The following is a 17588-nucleotide window of genomic DNA, read 5'->3' as shown; positions in this document are numbered from 1 at the left end:
GCACAGACTCTCTCTCTGTCAAATAAATAAATCTTTAAAAAAAAAATAAAAACAAAATATTTAAATAGATTAAGACACACAATGAAAAGGCAAAAGTCAGGTTATTTCATGTGCCACAGAGATTAAAATACATTCATTGGAGTTAAAGGGGTCTTTAATGACAACAGTTTAAATACAGTAGAAATGAAAATAAACCAAATTGCAACATACTAAGTAAATGGGATATGAGATAGTAACCCACTCAAGGTCATTGTCATTCAATAGAAATGTGAGCCACATATGAATAATATATTTTATTTGACCCAATATATCCAAAACAATGCTGTATATAATTAATACAGTTATTAATGAAATATTGTACTTTTTTATTACATCTTAGTTCACTCTAGTCATATTTCAAGTATTGAGTAACTGCATGTTATTAGTGGATACCACATTGCACAGGAAAATTTCTTCAATGAGAAAGTAAGGCAAGAGAGAGAGGATAGCCACAGGGGAAACATCAGAATCTTGTAGTCCTTTGCAGTCCCATTATAGGAACAGAACCCTTGCTGATGCAGTTTATTGTCTCTTTAAAAATGAAATATTAAGGGTGCCTGAGTGGCTCAGTGGTTGAGCATCTGCCTTCCACTCAGGTTGTGATCCTGGGGTCCTGGGATCAGTTCCCGCATTGGGCTCCCCACAGGGGGAGCCTGCTTCTCCCTCTGCCTGTGTCTCTGCCTCTCTGTGTGTCTCATAAAGAAATGAATAAAAAAATAAATAAAAAAAAAAAAAAAAAAAAGAAATGAATAAAATCTTTAAAAGATAAAATTTAAAAATTACATACGTAACTTCAAAAGAAATACATGTAAATAATGCAATATTATATGATAAAAAAGATTATATAAATAAATGAAAAATAAAACACTCATACCTTCCACCCTGCTTAAGAAATAGAATACCTGTGTGCCTTTCAGTTGCATTTTTAGATTGATTTTTTTTTTTTTTTAAACCTTCTACAGGTTTCGGCAAGAATAGTCTGAGCCGTAGAGGAAGGGTAATGCCTGGAAAGAGACGTCCTTATGGAGTTATCACTGGCCTTGCAGCTAGGAAAGCAACTGGAATTCGAAAAGGAATTAGTCCTATGAATCGACCACCTCTTAGTGATAAGGTAGGATGATGGCTTAAGCCTGCATCAGTTACGCTTTTCCTTTACTTGTACTAATATTTCCATGAATGAGTAGGATATTTTCATTGGGAGAGAATTTTATTTGAACGTTTTGATTTTTTTTAATGTGCTTTGCATCTTATATAAAAAATAAAAATCACGTCTTTCATGAAGAATACCTAAATTTCCACATTCTTATATAAAATATGTGTAAGATTTTTTTATAGGTTCCTGATTTCCTTACCTGTGTGTGTTTTTGTATATACAATTTCTAATAGGTTTTTGAGGTATAATTTTATAGTACAGAATTCATCTATAGTACAGAATTCGCTGTACAATTCAGCGAATTTTAGAAAATTTAGAGTTGTATTATTTAATTAGAAAATTAGAGTTGTGGAAAAAAGAAAATTAGAGTTGTGGGATGCCTGGGTGGCTCAGCAGTTGAGCGCCTGCCTTTGGCCCAGGGCGTGATCCTGGAGACTTAGGATCGAGTCCCACATCAGACTCCCTGCATGGAGCCTGCTTCTCCCTCTGTCTGTGTCTCTGCCTCTCTATCTCTCATGAGTAAATAAATAAAAATCTTTTTAAAAAAATGAAGAAAATTAGTTGTATTTAGAGTTATAGTCTCATATTCATTCATAAGTCATACTTCATCATATACCTTAGGCAACCCAGCCATGTACTTTCTGTAGATTTTCTATAAATTTGCCTTTTTTATACATTCCTTATAAATGGAATCATAGATAATATGTGGTCTGGTGTTTAGTTATGGTGTTTTCAGGTTCATCATGTAGTATGGATCGGTACTTGATTCTGTTTTTGATCATTGTTTAATATTCCATTATTTTATTTTATTTTTTTTTTAAAGATTTTGTTTATTTATTTATAGAGACACAGAGAGAGAATGAGAGGCAGAGACACAGGCAGAGGGAGAAGCAGGCTCCATGCAGAGAGCCTGACGTGGGACTCGATCCAGGGTCTCCAGGATCACGCCCCAGGCTGCAGGCGGCGCCAAACTGCTGCGCCACCAGGGCTGCCCTAATATTCCATTATATAGAAATACCATATTTTATTTATTCATTTACCAGTTGCTGGACATTTCAGTTATTTTCACTTTTTGTATATTATAAATAATGTTGATGTGATGAATGTATATAGGCAGACACTCAACTGCTGAGCCACCCAGGCGTCCCTCCTTAAATTATTTTTAATATACATATTTTGGTTAAGAGTCACAACTGTCTTAGGTTCTATAACTTTTCAGTTCTTTTTTTTTTTTTTTAAGATTTTATTTATTCATGAGAGAGAGAGAGAGAGAGAGAGAGGCAGAGACACAGGTACAGGGAGAAGCAGGTTCCATGCAAGGCACCTGACATTTGACTTGATCCCAGGTCTCCAGGATCAGGCCCTGCACTGAAGGTGGCGTTAAACTGGTGAGCCACCCAGGGTGCCCCCGATCTAGTAAAAAGAATTCTTTTTTTTAAAGATTTTATTTATTCATAGACACACAGAGAGAGAGAAAGGCAGAGACACAGACAGAGGGAGAAGCAGGCTCCATGCAGGGAGCCTGATGTGGGACTTGATCCTGGGTCTCCAGGATCACACCCCAGGCTGCAGGCGGCACCAAACCGCTGCGCCACCGGGGCTGCCCAAAGATTTTATTTTATTTTTAAAGATTTATTTATTTATGATAGAGAGAGGCAGAGTAGTAAAAATTTTAAATTACCACATGTGTTAGTCTTTTGAATTGTTTGAAAACAGTGAAAATTAAAAATATTAATTAAAATGCTAAGAATGTACTGAATAGTAAGATCCATTTATTCAAGTTGAATGATTTTGGCAAAGGTAAGGTTTGAAAAGTGCTGTTTCTTAAAATCTTTTCCTCAACCTGAATACATATTAATAATCTGATTTGGACAAAATATAGTACTTGTGAAGCAGATTATTTTCCAGCAAATTAGAAACCTATTTACATATAAATAAAATTATCTTTTTGTATTCATTAAACAAGTTATTGGAATAACTTAATTGGCCTTGGATTGTTACATGTACTTAAAAATTTTACATCTTAAAAAAAAAATTCTGACCATTAGATGTTACTTTTTCTCTCACTTTCCATAGTTGATGTGAATTAGTGAGATTTTATTTCAATAAAAATACACATTATTATTATTATTTTTTTTTTTTACCTGTAAAGTGAATGACTGAAAGGAAAAGATAGCACACTCGTATATATAACTAGTATTTACTGAGAGTAAGTGGCTGTACTAACAGGGGAATGGTTGACTTCAGGAATGAATTTTTGGTTGTTATTGTTGAGAGTCAGTTTTAAATATCTGTCAAGTAAAAGTTGTGTTTAGGTGTTTTTTTTTTTTTAATATTTTAATTATTTATTCATGAGAGACACAGAGAGAGAGAGAGGCAGAGACTCAGGCAGAGGGAGAAGCAGGCTCCATGCAGAGAGCCCTACGTGGGACTGGATCCCAGGTCTCCAGGATCACGCCCTGGGTTGAAGGCGGTGCCAAACCATGGCCAGCTGGGCTGCCTGGTTCTTTTTTTTTAATATTTTATTTATTTATTCATGAGAGACACACAGAGAAAGGCAGAGACATAGGCAGAGAGAGAAGCAGGCCCATAGAACTTTTAACTTAACTTTGGTAATACTAAACTATTTATAATACTTCTGTGAATTAAAAAAATTGTGTTGTTGCTGCTATATATATATATATATATATATATATATATATAGCAGTTATTTTCCACTAATGGGCAGTTTTAATTGTTTTTCTGATTATAATAATATAAATGTGTCCATACTATGGAATTCTATAGAGCAGTAAAGGAATAAATTAATGTGTAAGACAGCATGGATGCACCTCAACACATCATGCTAAGCAAAAGGAAAACACAACACTGTGTCTTGTGTGATTCCAAATTATTTGAAATTGTAGAAAACGCTAAACTAGTGACAGATCAGTCATTGCCTGGGATGGGAGTCGGGTCAGGGAAGGGAATTGACTCCAAAGGGGTACAGGGAAATGTTTTAGTGTGAGGGCACTTTTTCTATATCTTGATTATAATGTGGTTACATGATCATATGTAATTACTCAAATTCATCAAATTGTAAATCTAATGTATATATTAAATTAGTGTTTAATATAATTTAAATTTAACATATTTAACATATAATAATGTATATATTAAATAAGGTCTTAGTAGCATTAACATAAAAATTAAATACCTTAGGTTTTTCCACTTAAAACAATTTTTTATATATTTTTAGATATACTTTTTTATATTATTGTAAAAGAAAAACTTATCTTTATACTTTTAAAAACACATTGATACATATTTACAAACCTTAGATCCATGGAATGCGTTCAGCATGTATTAACGGATTATTATTCTAGTCTATGTTTTCATCATTTAACTAATGTGATTGGGTACCCACTATGTGCTAGATGCAAGGAATTCTACAGTAACTCGGTTGAAAATCCCTCATGGGGGCTGCCCCGGTGGCTCAGCGGTTTAGCGCCACCTTCAGCCCAGGGCCTGATCCTGGGGTCCCGGGATCGAGTCCCACGTTGGGCTCCCTGCATGGAGCCTGCTTCTCCCTCTGCTTGTGTCTCTGCCTCTCTCTCTCTCTCTCTCTCCCCTCTCTGTGTATTCTCATGAATAAATAAATAAAATCTTAAAAGAAAAAAAAAAAGAAAAGAAAATCCCTCATGGAAAACTGAGATAAACATCAAATAATCACACAAATAATAGTATAGTTACGTGGCAAGTACTTTGAAGGAAAAAAAACATTGACAGCAATATAGAGAGAACTTACATTTACTTATATGATAGTATTTGGTGTTACTATTAAAGACAAAACACAAAGCTTGGAATGGGTGTTTAGTCTAATTTCATGACATTTCCCCTATACTCATTTTTTTAAAGATTTTATTTATTTATTCATGAGAGACACAGAGAGCGAGGCAGAAACATAGGCAGAGGGAGAAGGCAGGCTTTCTTACGGGGAGCCTGATGCAGGACTCAATCCCAGGACCCCAGGATCACGCCCTGAGCCTAAGGCAGATACTCAACCACTGAGCCACCCAGGCATCCCACCCTTGTACTCTTTTTTTTTTTTTTAATCTTTTTTTTTTTTTTTTTAATTTTTTAAAAATTTATTTATTTATTTATGATAGTCACAGAGAGAGAGAGAGAGAGAGGCAGAGACACAGGCAGAGGGAGAAGCAGGCTCCATGCACCGGGAGCCCGATGTGGGACTCGATCCCGGGTCTCCAGGATCGCGCCCTGGGCCAAAGGCAGGCGCCGAACCGCTGCGCCACCCAGGGATCCCCCACCCTTGTACTCTTGATGTCCTTTGTCCCTGTTTTTACATTTACTTCTTTTCCAAATGTTCATAAAAATGAAGACTTAAAATTTTTATATATTTTAGTCAATTGATGTTTATGAAATTCTTCTCACATGCTTAAAAAAATACAAAATAATCTACATTAAGTTTAAGATATGGTTTATATTGCCAAGAACTTTTGAAAAAGCTTCATGGAAAATTTGGAAATCTGAATTAGGCTTTAATTGCTGGAGGGAGAAGGAGGAAACATTTCATATGCTTATTTTCTTGAATCCTTTTTTCACTATAACATTACTCAGGCTTCTTTGCTATCATAACCTCCTTTTTCTCACACATTTGTTTTGGAGCTTGGCCCTCTTATTCCTTCATTTAGCAATCAAAAATTGTGTATATAAGTGATTAGGGAAGTGATCCCCTAATTTACATTTCTGGTTTCCTGATTCTTCTTTTGAGTTCTTTTGAGTTCCAGGGCCATCTTTCCCCATAATCTGTGCATTTCTTAGAGCACCTCAAACTGAACAATCCAAAATAGAAAAATTCAGTTTTCTATTTGAATTCTCCTTTTGTTGGAAATATTTTAAGTATGATGTGGTTGCTGTCTTTTCTGGAAACAGGTCATTTTAGTTTCTCTGTTTCTCTAACATGCACATCTAAGAAGTCTCTATCCATTCTGCTTCAAAAATGTGTACTATTGTAGTAGGGTATATAACAAAAAGCAATCTGATTAATAACATAAGGATATTTTTTTGTCTTCTGAAAGAATATAGAACGATATTTTCCAGCATTGAAAAGGAAGGCCAACCTTCTGAGACAAAACGAAGGACAGAGAAAAACAGTTGCAGTTCTCAAGAGACCCAACCAGTTAAATAGAAAGTAAGTTACCAAATATGATAATGCTGTGTTATCCTGGATAAATATACACTTTTGCACTAAGTGATCAAATGAATGTATTTGTATTGGTTATTTTCAAGACAGATATCTGAGATGTCTATATGATCATCGAACATGGAAGTATTCAGTAATGGCTTTCTTCTTCTTTTTCTTTTTTTTTTTTTGGCTTTCTTATTCCTTAAATCCAGTATTATTGATGAATTTAACAAATGATAAACTTTTTAAAAAATCATCAGTTTGCCTCTTTATCTGTTTACATATAGAATAAAATTACAAAAGGTGATTATTTAGGTAAAGCAACCTCTGCAGGAATTATTCAAAATTGGGAATTCTGAAAGCTAAAATTGTTATTCAGTCTCAGTGATTTAATAGAACAGTATATGTGTGGAAAAAGCAAACTATAAAGAATTAAGCTTAATTTTTTTTTAAAGATTTTTATTTATTCATGAGAGACACAGAGGGGCAGAGACACAGGCAGAGAGAGAAGCAGGCTCCATGCAGGGAGCTGAGTGTGGGACTCAATCTTGGGACGGCAGGATCACACCCTGGGCTGAAGGGAGGCGCTCAACTGCTGAGCCACCCAGGTGTCCCTAAGGTGAATTTCTATGTCCAATCTATATGTGGGGCTCCTATAAATATATGTGGTTTCAGAGTGAGGATGGAAGAGAAAACCGTAGATATTATTCAGCAGTTTGGCTATGATATGCCTGTTTGATTTTCTTTCTACTAAACCTGTAAATAAATCTATATATGTATGTTTTTCATCAAATTTAGAAAATAGCATTAAAAATGATATTTTTAATATCTTCAGAAAAGATCTTGTTGGAATATTAGAGAGTTGAATATTTGGACAATAAATTAGTTCAGCATTAATTAGGTTGTTACGTAGTATGCTACAGAAAGATATTTATAAGTAGAATCTCAATAGCTTTGTGTAAATAAGGAAATAATTCACAGTCTTTGTTTAGTGTATCTTATATGTCCAGCCTATAAATTAACTATTTTTGCTTATATTTTCTAATAATGTTTGAAAGTTGTTAAATGGCTGAGACTATTCATGATATGTGTGTTTTTGTTGCAGAAATAACATTCCAGCCAATTTTACCAGGAGTGGAAATAAATTAACTCATCAGAAAGATACTCGTCAGGCAACTTTTCTTTTCAGAAGAGGCCTAAAGGTATAAAAAAAACCCTTGTTGGTGATTTACTTTTATCTTGAACATCTACCTTTAGTAGTAATCCTCAATCATAGGCATGGCTCATGGTTGAGGTAGGGGTTAGATTTGTGATATGGAGACTATGACATTAGATTAGTTCTTTATGTTATTTATTTTTTCTATTCTCTCTTGTTGCCATTAATAGCAACATCTTAGGAGTTTAACATACTACTTAGTAATAAATTTGTTTTACTACTTGTTCTGATATAGGAACCCCAATAAAGAGGTATTAACCAGAATAGACATATGCCTCTCTTGCATTCATCATACACACACACTACACTGGGTTATAAAGTTACAGAGCCAGGATCGCTTTTTGGATTCAAATCTTCTGCTTTCTGTGGGATCTACTGCTTTTTTTTTTCCCCCTTCAGGTTCAGGCCCAGTTGAACACAGAACAACTGCTAGATGATGTAGTAGCAAAGAGAACTCGTCAGTAAGTCTCAATTTGTTTTTCAAGATGTCATTTCAAAATTCCCAGAATTAAAAAAAAAAAAAATTCCCAGAATACTAGCAACCCACATTAATACGTGCTTTGGTCCAGAAGGAATTAATGAGACCCAAAGTATATTAACCCTTGAGCCTGAAATAAATTCATTTTGTTTTTTTCCCCAAAAGCCCTTTGCATTTTCACATGTCATTGTGTTAGAAATTTTAGCAACAAATACATCACTCTATTTAAAAAAAAAAAATTAATGGCCTTTTCCATTTTAATGAAATCTTTATTTCCATAACTGCTTTTATATAAGTCAACCTATTTAGGGAATAAATAGAAGAAAACACAATAGAACTTTTAGAAAACTTGTAAACCCTTAATAACAATAGGATGTTTTTCCTTTTCATATATTCTTTTTTCCCCAACTCCATAAAAGTTTTTTAAAACTACATTTTTTGTCTTTTAGAATTCCACCTCTGACATGTGAGGTGTAACATTGTAATTCCATCAATATGATCAGGTTTTGAGATTAAATTATTTAAAATATGGCAACTTTTTGGAAAACAAAATGTATAAAACACGGTATTGGTCCAGATATGATCCCAGCTAAAATGAGCAGAGTTTAAGAAAAGAAACTATTTTGAACTTGACATTGACAGTATTCTTTTGCATGAGTGTCGTGACATTGGAAGTCGTAAGGAAAGAAATAATCATAAGCTGTCTGCTTTTGCAATGAACAGTATTTATACAATTGTGATAATATAAATGCTCTTTGTTTTGAACTTTTGAGAATCAACCTATGGGGGGAAAAGCACATACTACTTAATTTGGTTAACAAATATGGTGAAAATGTCAGATTTTGAGTAACATGAATATAAAAGCTGATAAAAAGTGAGAAGTACAAAGTGAAAGAAGAGGTGAAAGGAAGGAATTAGAAGTATTCTCCTTTCATACAAAGTCAGGATGGGGGATTATGTCAAGAAAGATTGAAAGAAAGATTTAAAAGACTAAAAGATTTTAAGTATAATTAAAGTTATAGTGGAAGTAAAATAGTGAAATAGCTACCAAAATGTTTAGAGGTGGGTAGGGAAACTAGAGGATAGTGTGATGAACTAAAACATCATAGTAAAATATTACATACATGTCTTATATAGTGAATTAGCAAGCAGTAAAAGCAGGAAAGGTTAAAAGTGGTGCCATTGGGGAGCAGGAAGGTGGGGGAGAATATTGGGGACTGTTAGTTTTCATTAGAAGCCTTTCTGTATTATTTAATTTACATGTGTTACACTGAAAAATACTTAATAAATTCAAGTGTCTAGTTCCTGCACCCAAGATGCTAATTAATTATATTGTTGTGTAGCTTAGTATTTTTTTTTAAAAGCAAGAGAAAGTAATGGCTACTTTAAAATGTATGTTTTTATGTGGAATACACTAGACGATTTATAAACTTCCATTTCTAATGAAGTTTTTGGTTTTTTGAAACTAGATGGCGAACTTCCACCACAAATGGAGGAATTTTGACTGTCTCTATTGACAATCCTGGAGCAGTGCAGTGCCCAGTGTAAGTCCTTTTTGTATTGTGCAGAAATTATAACTTCTCAGTATAATTGGTAATAGAAAAGCATTGGACTTCTGCTTATGATGTCCAAGTTAAGATAAACTAAGACAAAGATCAAAGTAATACTTATAGTACAAAGTGGAAATAGTATAGTATAAAGTAAAAGTTCTCTTAATTCCTGGTTCTATAGCTCCAAGGTAGCCACTTTTAACAATTTCATGTTTTTATTTAAAAAAAAAAAATTGGTACATGTATACTAATTATATACATTTATTATTTTTTTTTATGTATAATGATAAATGAGGGAATGCTATATATATACCTGCTTCTTTCTCCTCTACCCCCCAGTATATTTTGGACATCTCTACTTTTCAGTAATACAGATCTACCTACTTTCTCTTTTTTTTTCTTTTTCTTTTTCTAAAGATTTTATTTATTCTCTCATGAATAAGAGGGGAGGAGACACGGGCAGAGGGAGAAGCAGGCTCCCCGCAGGGAGCCCCAGGCAGTACTTGATCCTAGGACTCCAGGATCATACCTTGAGCCAGAAGGCAGACCCTTAACCACTGAGCCACCCAGGCGTCCCTCTACTCTCTTTTTAAAGGCCTCCTAGTGTATTCTTTTGTCTGAATGACCTTAATTTAGTTAACTATTCCATTATGTATTGCATTTTAAACTTTCTAGGTGGGGCAGCCTGGGTGGCTCAGCGGTTTAGCACCACCTTCGGCCCAGGGCGTGATCCTGGAGACCTGGGATCGAGTCCCACGTCAGGCTCCCTGCATGGAGCTTCTCCCTCTGCCTGTCTCTGCCTTTCTCTCTCTCTCTTTCCCTCTGTCTCTCATGAATAAATAAATAAAATCTTAAAAAAAAAAAAACTTTCTAGGTTTGTGTAGTTTTTTATCTCTCCAGGCATTTTAATAAATGAACAAAACATAGGATAAGTCTCTAATCATTCTAAATTATTGAAAAGTTTATAGGTTTGCTTAAAAAAGGTATTCTTTGAGTGATTATAAATTTTCATCTCTAGTTAAGAACCAGGTACGATATTACCCCCGTGTCTGTGATTTTACATTCCATGGTTTCAGTTACCCAGTCAACCGTGCTCTGGAAACAGATGGTCCTCCTTCTGATGTATTGTCAGAAGGTCAGTAGTAGCCTAACAACTACATCACAATTCCTACATCATTCACTTCACTTCATCTCATGTAGGCATTTTATAATGTTACATGGTAAGTATAATATATTTTGAGAGAGGAAAGGAGAGAGACCACATTCACATAACTTTTATCTGTCACAGTTGTTCTGTTTTACTATTAGTTATTGTTAATCTCACACCATTCCTAATTTGTAAATTAAACTTTATAATTTAAAGGTATATATGTATAGGAAAAACTATATAGTATTTGTAAGGGTTCAGTACTATCTGCCATTTGAGGTATGGTATCTACTGGTTGAGTAGGGGCCAGTCCATGGATAACTGGGGGGACTGTTGTACTTTTTTTGACACAATGTAGCCCTAATACTTTGGAACATGTGTAGAAGTCAAGATCTTATTGTACCAAATGATTTATTTTTCTTCTTTTGATTATCAAGCTTGTCTGATTTCATTTTTATTTTTTTATACTAGAACTCAGAAACCACGGTTAACTCGTACTGCTGTACCCTCATTCTTGACAAAACGGGAGCAATCTGATGTAAAGAAAGTTCCTAAAGGTGTCCCCCTACAATTTGACATAAATAGTGTTGGAAAACAGGTAAATTTTTTTTTTTTTAATTTCTTTGGGTCATTCGTTGAGAGTATTTTTAAAAAGTGTGTAATGAATTAAATACAGTGTTCTAAGTCTCCTGAACCCTAGGAAACCACTGACCAGTCTGCTTTGTTTCTATAGATAAGCTTATTATGGACATTTCATATGAATAAAATCATACAATATATGATCTTTTGTGACTGACTTCTTTCACTTAACATAGTGTTTTCAAGGTTCATACATAGTGCATGATCTTTTTATCACTGAATAATGTCCTATCATATAAATGTACCATATTTTATTCATTCATCAGTTGATATTTTGGTTTGGGCTGTTCCCAGTCTGTGGCTATTGTGAATAATGCTCATCTACACATTCATGTACATGTTTTTTGTGTGAGCATATGTTTCCATTTCCCCTGGGTAAAAACCTACAAGTGGAATTGCTAGGTCATATCAACTGCCAGACTTGTTTTCCAAAGTGGCTGCAGTAGTATTTACATTCCTTCCAGCATGTATGAGACTTCTAAATTTCTCCACATTCTCATCTATACTTCTTATTCTCTCTTTTTTTTTTTTTTTAAAGGGTTTTTTTTTTTGTTTTTTTTTTTTTAATTTATTTATGATAGTCACACAGAGAGAGAGAGAGAGAGAGGCAGAGACACAGGCAGAGGGAGAAGCAGGCTCCATGCACCGGGAGCCTGATGTGGGATTCGATCCTGGGTCTCCAGGATCGCACCCTGAGCCAAAGGCAGGCGCTAAGCCGCTGCGCCACCCAGGGATCCCTATACTTGTTATTCTCTGTCATTTGATTATAACTATGCAATTCATTGTGAAGTGGTATGTCTCACTGTGTTTTTTTATATTAACTTTGTGTCTTATGACCTTGCTAAAATTTACCTATTTTAGGTAATTTTGTAGATTCCTTAGCATTTTCCTTATAAACAATCCTGTCATCCTCCAAATTCTTTTCCAGTCTTTAAAACTTAATTCTTTTTTTTTCTCTTTACTTTGATGGCTAGAACCTTCAGCACAGTGTTAATAGAAACAGAGCATGGGGGATCCCTGGGTGGCGCAGCGGTTTGGCGCCTGCCTTTGGCCCAGGGCGCGATCCTGGAGACCCGGGATCGAATCCCACGTCGGGTTCCCAGTGCATGGAGCCTGCTTCTCCCTCTGCCTGTGTCTCTGCCCCTCTCTCTCTCTCTCTGTGACTATCATAAATAAATTAATTAATTTAAAAAAAAAGAAAAAAGAAACAGAGCATGGTATGCTTGCCTTGTTTTCAAGTGTGAAAAGAAAGCATTAAATGTTTCATCATTGAATATGATGTTAGCAGTAGGTTTTTAGTAGATTCTCTATATCAGTTTGAGGGAGTTCCCTTTATTCATAATTGAGAATTTTTATCATGAGTTGATGTTGGATTTTGTCAAATGCTTTTTTTGGTATCCATTGATGTAAGAATGTGTGGAATTGGAAATATGAAATATGGACAGAAAGTAGACCAAATTTGTTTTACTTCTTTTTATTTTGTCATGGTTGCTTTACTTTCACAAAGGGTGAAGTATAATTTGGGTGTGCTTTCTGTTGTTACTTAAAAACCAGATTTTGATTTGAGTTTGATTTGAATTTCCCTGAGGAACTCACACAAATCCAAAAACTCAGAGAAATTCAAGAAAATTTGTTATAAATGTTCACGTGTAAATAATGCTTATGTTTATCAAGGACCTCACTAGAATTTGTGGCAATGTTTGTAGAGCCTAAAAATAATTCAAATAGAGAAACTCTTGCATGTATGACTTGTGGACATGTTTTATATAGTATATAAGTAGGCATTTGTAGTGGTTAGGAGGTAGAGATTGTGAATCAGACCATCAGGTTGAAATTCTGGAGCTATAAGTAGGTAAATTAAATAACTTCTCTAAACTTCACTAAATTTACCTATTTCATATAGTTTTTGTTAGAGTTAAATGAGTTCATATGCATAAATGTTTAGGAAATATTGCTGTTACTTTGAGTTACCATGATCACGTTATTGTTCTTAAGGAAATAACGGCTAACAGTCAAGTTGTTAATTTTTTTGTTTTGTTTTCTCTAGACAGGGATGACTTTGAATGAGCGATTTGGGATCCTGAAGGAACAAAGAGCCACTCTCACGTTCAACAAAGGAGGAAGCCGTTTTGTAACCGTGGGATAGATCACATGTCAAAGGGACTTTTGAGTGATGACTCTGTTTTAAAAGTTGAATTGCTTGAAGAGTTCATCACAGAAATTCAAGAAACTTTATTTCCGAATATTCACAAGGCTAAATCATATTTTTATTTTTGAAGTTGTTTTCGTTGTTTTTTTTTTTAAACATGTATAAATAACGCCCTGAAAGAATAACAGGGAATATACCTATCTGTTCTTAAGATTCCATGGTTGGCCCAGACAGAAAAATTCTCTATTTGACTTCTTTGGTTCCTCATGAAGCAGAAAGAAGACAGAAAGATAGAAATTGATTATTTTTATGATAGTGGTATTTAGGATCTCATCACTTTTGCCTGTGTTTTACACTTTGCCATGGTAAATCTTGGTCTTCAGAGATATGAGTAGGTCCCTTTGTTGTTGTCACCTATCCTTTAATAAGTGTTGATGTAATAAGTGCAGTTGACTTTTCTTCATTAGAGTTATTAAAAAATCACTCGAATTCCAGTTTTGAGTTTTGAGATTTATGGGAATATCTGGAATTTGGGTCACTTTTCAGATGATGTTAGGTTAATCCTCCAGAGTTATAAATCTTTAATACTGAACTTTTAATAAGAAATATGACTCTAGGCATTAGTCTTTGCTTAAAATATTGATGTTTAAAGGTTATAAGTAAATGTGTTTACAGAATTACCTGATAGAGCCTTGGAAGAGAAGGTCCAATGTAAAAACCTGACAATTGTGTTTAGTAAATGAAGAAAGCAGGAGAGGAAGTAAGTAGCAGGTTGAAGATAGGTAACTGAGGTAAAAACTTCAAAACCCAAGACATAGGTATACTGTTTGAATTTAGTGTAGTCTTGAATCCAATGTCCATGAAGAATTCTTCAAATGATATCTAGAAGAATCCTAATTATCAAAATGTATTGAGTCCCTTAGATATGTTGATGGTTAAAACAATAGCCATAAAGTCCTAGACTTCTTACTCAAAAAGTTGAATTTTATAAGCTTTTTAAGCTTGCTAATTAAACAGTATACAGCTTCAAAATCAAAAGTATACTTGTAAATGTCACAAAGAAAAAAATGCAAAATGGTAATTGAGTTACATTATAACCTTGTTTTATACCTTTCTTGTATAAAGTTCAGGCATCTATGGTGAGATGGTTTCTTTTTTTTTTCTTCCATGCTCTGAAGGGGTGGGAGAAATTAATCTGTTGTGCCAAGCTAGTGCTAAAAGTTGTCAGAGGGTTGTATACTAGAAGTTACAGTATAATGCCAAAATGCAGCAAAATATTCCAGCCACAAGTTCAGCCATTTTGAAGCTTAACCTTTTGGTTTGCTGTAATGTTAAAACTTCTAAGTAAGTGTTGGTTTCCTTAGAGTGTACTGGTATTGATTTTCCCTGTAAAACAAAACAAAACATTAAGTTATCACTCTTGCTTGCCTTGCATTGTATATCAGACGTCATTGTTTTCTTTCATGCTCCTTGGGTTACTTGGTTTATGCTAGCCACGGAAAAGTATCAATAACAGTTTCATGCTTATACCAAAGAATTAGATCTGATCCTTAATATCTGGTATTTTGCCAGTGAGTCTACTGATAAGGGATTATTGGAAGCCAGCCACACAATTTGAAAATAAACTCTAGTCTTTGGCCAAGGACTCATTGCAAAACATTTTTGCAAGTACAAATGCTTAGATTTCATCCATGAACAGTCCATTTTATTTTAGACTGGTTAAGAGTCACTGGTAGCTTATTTTAAAGCAAAAGAAAAACAACTGAGCACAAATTTGCTGTCTTTAGAACAGTTTGTGAAAATATGGTATAAAGATGCTTTCATTTTTTTAATTTTAAATATTGTACAGAGCTATTATTATTGCCATTTTTCCTGAAAACCTTAAAAATTGTCCCAAATATTGACATTAATTGCATCAAACAACAAAGTGTCTTTGGTGTATTAAATTTTTGCTCCTCATGCATCTCTAATTTCATTTTCTTTTTAAATATAAAATTTTGCCTTTGTTAACTAAATTAAAATTCTTGAGTGGTAACATGTTGTATATAAACAAAAGAATATGCTTTGTTGGAGGAAAATTTCCTTTCTTGGAATGTGGTTGTAGTCATCCTTTTTCAGTTCTTAAATTTTTTTTACAAGATACAACTTAAAATTTCCTTTGCATCAAGGTGTATGCAAAACATTGATGCAGTGCATCACAAAATGAAAGTTTGTATTTAATGAGGAGATGCTTTACACTGTACTTTTTGGTGTTTTTTGGAAAAGTTACAAATTTAGATCTATTCTGAAGCTGTTCATTTTTAACAAATAAAATGTTACAGGTCTCACATTTATTCTTAGCTATAAAGATTGAGTTGTGGTTTTTAGATTTTTCTGTGCTACAAAGAACTTTGTAGTGGTTATAATTTTTAGGGTTTGAAAAACTACCTACCAATTAAATTGGTAAATCAGTCTAGACTCATTCTCATGCCTTTTGACCATTTCATTCATAAGCTCCAACCAAGGAAGCAAAATAGCTAGGAGGAGTTAAAGAATCAAATTTACTTAGAATGCAGAATTTCAAGCTGGATGAACCTTTCTCCATCATCCATTTCAACTTCTCTTATCTACATCTTAGTTAAGTGAGGTTCAGCTTTTCAAGATTTATATATGGCAAATTCACTTTTTTTTTTTTTTTTAAGATTTTATTTATTTATTCATGATAGTCACACAGAGAGAGACACAGAGGCAGAGACACAGGCAGAGGGAGAAGCAGGCTCCATGCAGGGAGCCCGACATGGGACTCGATCCTGGGTCTCCAGGATGGCGCCCCGGCCAAAGGCAGGCGCCAAACTGCTGCGCCACCCAGGGATCCCGCAAATTCACTTTTTGAGCTCAGGTCTTTTAATTCTCAATTCATAATAAACTGCTGCTGTGACTTGAACACCCAGAGAAAGTAGCTGTCAGATGTCTAAGAAACGGTAATTAGCCATGCTTTAGCATTTGTAGCATGCTAAGTAAATCTATTCAACCATGATTATTGAGACTTCATTATTTCGGTATTAAAACTATGGAGACACTAAGGCCAGAGTTGCTAACTAGACATTTTTTTCTAATAGGCATAAATTTCACAATTTAAATTACAAGCACATCATAAAATACTTTTAAGTATGAAGAAACCTATTATAGGCTTCATTGCCCACTGGTAATTTTTTGTTTATATATATATATATATATATATATCCTATTTTGCTGTCAGGAGCTTTATAATTAACACAGCATACACAGTGTCAGGATAGTTTTTAATTTTTATTTCTTTGTATTTTTATTTTAATCACCCAGTGCTCATCATGGCAAGCATCCCTATCATCTATTTCTTAATCCCTATCATCTATTTCACCATGGTATCTCTCCATCCACCTTTCCTGTGGTAACCATCAGTTTCCCTATAGTTAATAGTCTGTTTCTTAGTTTTCTCTTTTTCCCCTTTTCTCTTTTGTTTTGTTTCTTAGTATATTGGGGTAATTTTTGTCCTGATTCAGATTCATTGCTACAATGAGATAAGAGAAAAAAATAGCTGACTTTGCACTGCAAAGAGAATGGATACCATACCTTCTGAATACAGGCACTATCAGAGCAGAAAATGTTTTCTTCATTTTTGAGTAGTGTATTTTACAAAGCATCATCAAAATTATTCTGTTGCCCCTGTAAAAAAAAAGGGGGGGGGAGTTTTTTTTTAAAGATTGTATTTATTCATGAGAGACACAGAGAGAGGCAGAGACATAGGCAAAGGGAGAAGCAGGCTCCCTGCAGGAAGCCCCATGTGGGACTTGATCCTGATCCTGGGGATCATGCCCTGAGCCAAAGGCGGACACTCAACCGCGGAGCCACCCAGGTGTCCGTAAGCTTCCTTTTAAAGACAGTTCTTTTTACATAGCTCAATTTGAAGTTACTCCCTTTTAAAAAGTGTTAACAATAAACCACAAGCATTTACAACGGAGTACGAGACTATTGTGGGCCGCTAATAAGGAATTTAAAGATTTTCTTAACACC

The 17588-nt window shown here is 34.4% G+C and overlaps 1 protein-coding gene across 1 annotated transcript in view; it reads left to right on the top strand.

Moving 5' to 3' along the window:
- FYTTD1 (forty-two-three domain containing 1) overlaps positions 1–15903 on the top strand; it is a 30422-nt gene extending 14519 nt beyond the window's left edge. Inside the window, exons 3-9 of the mRNA XM_072729043.1 lie at positions 1002–1150; positions 6271–6383; positions 7483–7579; positions 7993–8054; positions 9541–9615; positions 11240–11366; positions 13455–15903. Coding sequence (XP_072585144.1) covers positions 1002–1150; positions 6271–6383; positions 7483–7579; positions 7993–8054; positions 9541–9615; positions 11240–11366; positions 13455–13553 — 722 coding nt within the window. The 3' untranslated portion in view covers positions 13554–15903. The remainder of the gene's footprint in view (positions 1–1001; positions 1151–6270; positions 6384–7482; positions 7580–7992; positions 8055–9540; positions 9616–11239; positions 11367–13454) is intronic.
- Positions 15904–17588: the final 1685 nt, after the last annotated feature.

The sequence above is a fragment of the Vulpes vulpes genome, chromosome 1 (assembly GCF_048418805.1).
Source record: "Vulpes vulpes isolate BD-2025 chromosome 1, VulVul3, whole genome shotgun sequence".
NCBI lineage: Eukaryota > Metazoa > Chordata > Mammalia > Carnivora > Canidae > Vulpes > Vulpes vulpes.
This window is presented reverse-complemented; position numbering and strand designations above follow the sequence as displayed.